General features: G+C 27.0%; 4 protein-coding genes across 4 annotated transcripts in view; 2 read left to right on the forward strand and 2 right to left on the reverse strand.

The window, feature by feature from the left end:
* Positions 1–1,607, forward strand: part of EHI_145610 (uncharacterized protein) — a gene marked incomplete at both ends in the record, with an annotated part of 2,115 nt that extends 508 nt beyond the window's left edge. Inside the window, one exon of the mRNA XM_001913874.1 lies at positions 1–1,607. This exon is cut by the window's left edge and continues 508 nt beyond it. Within this exon, the coding sequence (XP_001913909.1) occupies positions 1–1,607 (1,607 nt within the window).
* A 116-nt stretch (positions 1,608–1,723) lies between these two features.
* On the forward strand, positions 1,724–2,357 carry EHI_145720 (Rab family GTPase; the record flags this gene model as incomplete). The annotated part of the gene is made up of 2 exons (XM_647716.1): positions 1,724–1,936; positions 1,983–2,357. 2 exons carry the CDS (start codon positions 1,724–1,726, stop codon positions 2,355–2,357), a joined length of 588 nt encoding a protein of 195 aa, XP_652808.1.
* A 71-nt stretch (positions 2,358–2,428) lies between these two features.
* Positions 2,429–5,865, reverse strand: EHI_145730 (Rho guanine nucleotide exchange factor, putative; the record flags this gene model as incomplete). The annotated part of the gene is made up of 2 exons (XM_647717.1): positions 2,429–2,596; positions 2,641–5,865. The coding sequence occupies 2 exons, from the start codon at positions 5,863–5,865 to the stop codon at positions 2,429–2,431; spliced, it is 3,393 nt and encodes a 1,130-aa protein (XP_652809.1).
* Positions 5,866–5,989: 124 nt separating this feature from the next.
* Positions 5,990–6,586, reverse strand: EHI_145740 (uncharacterized protein; the record flags this gene model as incomplete). Its single annotated transcript, XM_001913875.1, has 1 exon — positions 5,990–6,586. The coding sequence occupies one exon, from the start codon at positions 6,584–6,586 to the stop codon at positions 5,990–5,992; it is 597 nt and encodes a 198-aa protein (XP_001913910.1).
* Between the last annotated feature and the right edge of the window lie 27 nt (positions 6,587–6,613).

A 6,613-nucleotide genomic window follows, 5' to 3' on the forward strand; every position in this document is an offset into this window, starting at 1 on the left:
CTACTACATCCAGCCTTGTCCCGATTAAAATTAAATCTGAAGTACCTAAATTTGATATTCGACCAAGAAATGATATTGATGAGATAAAAGAATCATTTACTGCTTTCAAAACAGAAATGGACAAAATGGCAGACATAGAGGAAACATGGAGAAAGATGAAAAGTCAAACAGATGAAATGAAGAAACTTCAAGAACAAATCATCAAAGAAAAACAAGAAAACGAAAATTATTTAAAACAACTTAAAGAAGAAGCTGAAATTAAGAAAAAAACACAAAAAATTCAAAGCATTCCTTCAGAACAAAAAGAAGTGATTGAAAACAAACAGAAGACTTCAAAAGTTGAGTCTATTCAAGAACCAAAACCTCTACTTCATACCGAAACAGTACCAATCATTACTTCAAATCCATTCAATCAAATACAAAATCCAACTCTTATACAGAAAGAAAAAACCTCATCAAATGCTGTACAAAATAATGCCCCAGCAAAACCTTTTCAAGAGAAAGATGTACAACAAAACAATCCATTAACTCAACAAAAAACAGTTGTATGGGGAAATTCAATCCAACCACAAGTTAGTTCACAACAACAACCAATTTCACAACCACTAGAAGTCAAACAGACAACAACCCAACAACAAAAAGATGAGTGGAAAGTACAATTTCAACAAAATACACAACAACCAAACACACAAACACAACCTCAAAAAGACATCTGGGGAAATCCAGTACAACCACAAAATAAAACATCACAAACTGGACAAAATACACAAACACAACAAAATCCAGTACAACAACAAAATACACAAACACAACCTCAAAAAGACATCTGGGGAAATCCAGTACAACCACAAAATAAAACATCACAAACTGGACAAAACACACAACAACAAAATACACAACAACCACAAAAAGACGTTTGGGGAAATCCAATACAGCCACAAAACACAAAACAAAATCCATTCCAACAACAAAACACACAACCACAACCTCAGAAAGACATTTGGGGAAAGCCAGTACAATCACAACCTGGACAACAACAAAATCCAGTACAACAACAACAAAATACACAACCTCAGAAAGATGTTTGGGGAAATCCAGTACAATCACAACAACAACAAAACACACAACAACAAAAAGACATTTGGGGAAATCCAGTACAATCACAACAACAAAACGTAACACAAAATCCCTTTGGACAACAACAAAACGCACAACAACCACAAAAAGACATCTGGGGAAATCCAGTACAGTCACAAAACACACAACCACAACCTCAGAAAGACATTTGGGGAAATCCAGTACAGTCACAAAACACACAACCACAACCTCAGAAAGACATTTGGGGAAATCCAGTACAACAACAAAATGGAACACAAAATCCCTTTGGACAACAACAAAATGGAACACAAAATCCCTTTGGACAACAACAAACATCCTTTAATCAATTTCCACAACAACAAAATCCTTTTTCTCAATTTTCTAAATTGGCAAATGGTTCTACTAATACACAAATGAGCTTCAGTCGTATTGATCCTGCTGCTAGAGCTGCAGGTATTCAACAAACAAATCCACTTGATGCTTTCAAAAATGCAGGATTATTTAAATGAATTTTTTAGAAAGTTATTTTTAGAAAGTTATTTTTAGAAAGTTATTTTTAGAAAGTTATTTTTAGAAAGTTATTTTTAGAATAGATACCTTGTCTCATTCACTAATCTTGAAAAAGATGAAGATGAGTGATTGTGTTGCACCAACATCATATAACTACTTGTTCAAGATACTTCTTGTTGGTGATCCTAATGTTGGGAAAAGTTCATTACTCTTACGATATATTGATAATGTATTTAATGAAGATACTACTACATCTATTGGTGTTGATTTTAAATTTAAGTCTATACTTATTGATGATGTAATTGTCAAATGTCAGATATACGATACAGTTTGTTAACTTTTTATGTTCTACATCAACAACCATTTACAAAAAGGCAGGACAGGAAAAGTTTAGAGAAATAGGCAATTCATATTACAATGGGGCACATGCAGCTCTGTTAGTCTTTGATGGTGGGGATGTTTCTACATTCCAAGTGCTTGAGATATGGCTACGAGATATCAGAAAATATAACACCAATATCAAAATACTTCTTGTTTGTAATAAATGCGACCAACCAGTAAACATCCCTGAAGGAACTATTAGTTTATATGCTAATGAAATTTCTGAAGAAGGAAAATGGATAAAAACATCAGCAAAAAATGGAGAAGGTGTTACTGAAGCATTTGAAACAATGATTAGAATGTTATTACCAAAGAAAGATGATGAAAATGGAATTAAAAAGCATAAAAAGAAATGCATTTTCTTCTAAGACATAAAAAATGATAATTAAGTAAAGAATAAACAAGAAACTTTTTAAAAATAATCAACACTTATATTTCATTAAAAATCAAAAACAGAACTTTTTGGTTGAGCGTATTTTGCAAAAGTCCAACGTTTTCTAAGAGTTTCGTTGCTATTTATTTCTTTTTTAGATGGTCTATATGTTGTTTCTGATGCTTTTTTAGTGTACAAGATAGTTCCTCTCATATTTCCATATTCATGGAGTTTCTACAATGTTAATGAGTAATAATAAACATAAAAAAATAACAAACAGCAAGTGCTTCAAATGGAACATTAAGACATTCTGAGAAAGTAATTACAGGGTTATAACTTTGTTTTGTATGATTACATGTTGTATGAAGAGAGGCACATAAATCACAAATAAACACACCATAGTCCAAGTCAACATACGAAGATTGACGATCAGAACAATCTGTACATATTTGATTATGAGGCTGAAGAAGAAGCATTCTAAGGTATTTATAATTTTCATCATCTGAAGGAGGAATGTCATCAAAAGAAGTCCATGTTTTTAGAAGATTAATATTAAATTCATTAACATTAAATTCATGAAGATCAAGTACCATTCTACAATTCTTATAAAAAGCATTTCTTAATAAAAATAACCAAACAAATTTACAATGATTATTTTCTGTAGCAAAAATGTAAGTATAATTTTTATAATTCATTTCAAAAGAATATTTTCTTGTAGAAATTAATAATCCTTTAAACTTTAATTGAAGAATATCAAATACTAATATTGGTGGTTGAAGTGTTGCAGCAGATTCACCACTAACAAATAAACAAACAACATTTCCATGAAGCATCATATAAAATTCTTCCCAAGAATTATTTGTTTGATTAAAATATTGAATAGTATCTTCATATTCTGGATGAATAAGAAATTCTGTTTTATTAAAAGCTTCAATGTCAATACTTTTTAATTGGTATTGTAAACTTTCAATTCTACTAATTAATTTTTGTTGTTGTAAAGAGAAAATACCATCAATCTCATGCATCCAAGTAATTTTATCTTCTTCTGATTCAGCTTGAAGAATAAAACATTTTTCAGGAATATTAATACAAAATGTAGTAACATCATTTGGCACATCCATTAAAGTAACTTGTCTTAAATCAATAACATGATAAACCTTAGTTTTATTTTTTAAATTTTCACTAGGAATATCCCCAACTTCTTCTCTTTTAACTTTAGTCATTAAGAAATAATCATTTAATAAAAAACAACAAAATTCTTCTAATTTTTTGGTTTTTCTAATTAAAAATCCTTGATGAACAATTTTTCTTTGAACGTCTTTACTTGGTTGAAATTTTTTTGGGAATGATAATTTAGAAAATAAATCATTAACTGCTTTTTGATCTGTATTCTTTTTCATACAACTATTTAAATGAAAAATTGCTTCTCTTATTTTTGAAATACAATTTTTTAATTCTAAGTCTTCTTCATTCCACCAACTAGGTAAATTATCTCTAACTGCACCAAGTAATAATTTATAACGAGGTGGTCTTTGAATAGGACGAATTAAATAATTATCAGGTGGTGTATTTTGAAGAAATTCTTTAGATAATTTTTTAACGAGGGATTTAATAGTATTATTATCACTTTCATAAAATGTTTTTAAAGGGAAATAAATATTCATATAAGTAGTATAATATGATAAATATTTTATAAAAACATTAAAAGCAGAATAAATTTGTTTTCCATAACTATCTTTTTTAATAATATCTTCAAGGTTTTTAAATAATAATTGATTACAATTAATCATTGTTTCATTTACTAATTTTGCTTGATTAACAATATCAATTTTTGGTAATAATTCTTGTGTTTTATCTATCATTTGTTTAATAATATTTAAATCATTTAAATATTTTTTTTCACTCTCTAAAATTTCTCTAACTGCAAATTTTAAATTTTTCGTTCTTTGATACATTTTACTACTACGAAATTGATATCCTCTTATAATTGATTGAATTTTTATTACATTTTCTTCTTTTTCTTTAATTAATTTTTGAATATTGTGAAGATGTTGTTTGTGTTCAATTAATTTTTGTTTATATTCATTAATTAATAATTTGCTTCTAAACATTGATTGAATAAAACAAATAAGAGTTGTCTCACTTAAATCTAATGGTTGTAATATATTTTCTCCATCAATAATATCTGTTACAGTATAATAAATTCCATTCATTAAAAATATATTTTTTGATACTTCTTTAATTTCTTCTTCAACTTTATTTGTTTCTTCTTCAGATGTTCTTTTAACAATACATTTTAATAAATCTTGATCTTCTTTTTCATCAAATTCAATAAATGTTTCTTCTTCATTATCTGATCTGGGTGATGAAATGTTTGATGAATAATTAGAACCTATAATATCTTCTGTATTATTTTTTGGTATATTTTCAATATTAGGAATAGTAATTGAATCACATCTATCAATTTCTTTTTCATCTCCTGAATTATCTAATTCTACAAATTGTTCTTCTTCACTTATTTCAGGTGTTTTATTTTCGTTAACATTTTCATTAATATTATTATCATCTTTACTTCTTATTTCAATTTCTTTATCAATTTCTTTATCAATTTCTTTAATTGTTTTTAACTCTTCTTCTTTTTTAAATGAAGATGATTCTTTTTGTTTTAACCCTTCTTTTTTTAATATATTTTTTTCAGACTTAATTTGACACACTGCTACAGATGATGCTCTTTTTCTTTCAATACTTCCATTTCTAATAGCAATAACTCTACTTTTCTTTTTTGTTGGTGTACCAAATCCAGTTTTTGGTCTTGATGGCAGATTCATTGCTAGTTGTTCAATAACACACCCCGAAGAACTTTGAAGTGATTGAGAAGGATGAGAAGATTCAAGAGTAATTCTTTTGTCACTCTTTTTTGAATGAGCAATTGGATTTAATAATGACATAGTACGTTCTCTAAATTGGTTTTGTTGTTGTTTAATAAGAGTAGTTCCAGTCATTTGAATAACACCATCTTTACGAGTAGTAAAAGCTCTTTTTCTACTAACTGAGCCATCTTTAGCAGATGATTCAAAAATAGAAAAATTAGTAGTAATTTTCATTAACCTTGTTTTTTCTTCAAAAATTTTTAAATCTTTTCTAATTTTTATATACTGTTGTTTTCTTCTTTCTTTTTCAAATTTTCTTTGGAGTTTAATAAAATTTAAAAATGACAATGTTTGGTCTTTATTTCCATTAGCAATACAACTAACTGAAATACCTTCAATCTCTCCATACTTATCACTAATCATTTTCATTGCAGATTCTATATTTTGAATTCTTCCTTTAATATTCGTTGTGTGTTTATACGTTGACTTTTTTGTATGTGTAATTTTACTACATAATTTTATTAAAAGTACTCCATCTCTGAAATCTTTCTCAGTATTTAAAATTAATTCTTCTGGTAAATGTCGACGAACCCAGTCAATTAATTGTTGTTCTTGTATATCACTAAACGACATGGGAATTTATATTTTTAAGAAATTTCTTTTTTTTTTCTTTTTTAATAATAATAAAAATTACTAATTTGATTTTTGTTTTTAATGAAACTAAAAGTTGATTTTTGTTACAAATCATTTTATTTATTTAATTTTGTAAAGCCTCAATCATATCTTCACATAAATAAAGAATCCACATAATTGCTTTATAATAATTTTCATAATATAACATTTCTTTAAATGATAAGAAAGTTTGTTGAATGTCTTTAAAAAGAGACAAATATGGTTTTGGAACTTTTTTAATATTAAGATTCTTTAATGTTAAAAGAATGAAAGAGAGTTTAATTTCTATTAATTCAGTAGATAAATTAGATACAAGAAATGTTAATAATGATAATAAGACTTCTGTTTTAAATGTTGTTTGACAAAATATATCAACAGGAATTGATTGAAGATAAGCAAGAAGTAATGCATGATTATTAATTAATAAAATTTCTTCTATGTCTAATGCAATAGAACGATGCTTTGAATCTTTTATTTGAATAGAAGAGTTTTGAGTATTTAATTGTTCTATAAAAGAATTTAAATTCATTTGATTTTGTTTTAATTCATTAAGCATTTTTTGTTTTTCAAGAATAATTTGGTTAATTGAAGGTAATAATTGTTCTGTAGTTTGTATTTTAGTAAGAATACGAGCACTATCTATTTTTTGCATTTCATTTACAATGTTTTGAATTTTATCCATTTCAATTTGAGAATGTTCAATATCGTT

Source organism: Entamoeba histolytica, genomic scaffold (assembly GCF_000208925.1).
Source record: "Entamoeba histolytica HM-1:IMSS scf_1104750518507 genomic scaffold, whole genome shotgun sequence".
NCBI classification, from domain to species: Eukaryota; Evosea; order Mastigamoebida; family Endamoebidae; genus Entamoeba; species Entamoeba histolytica.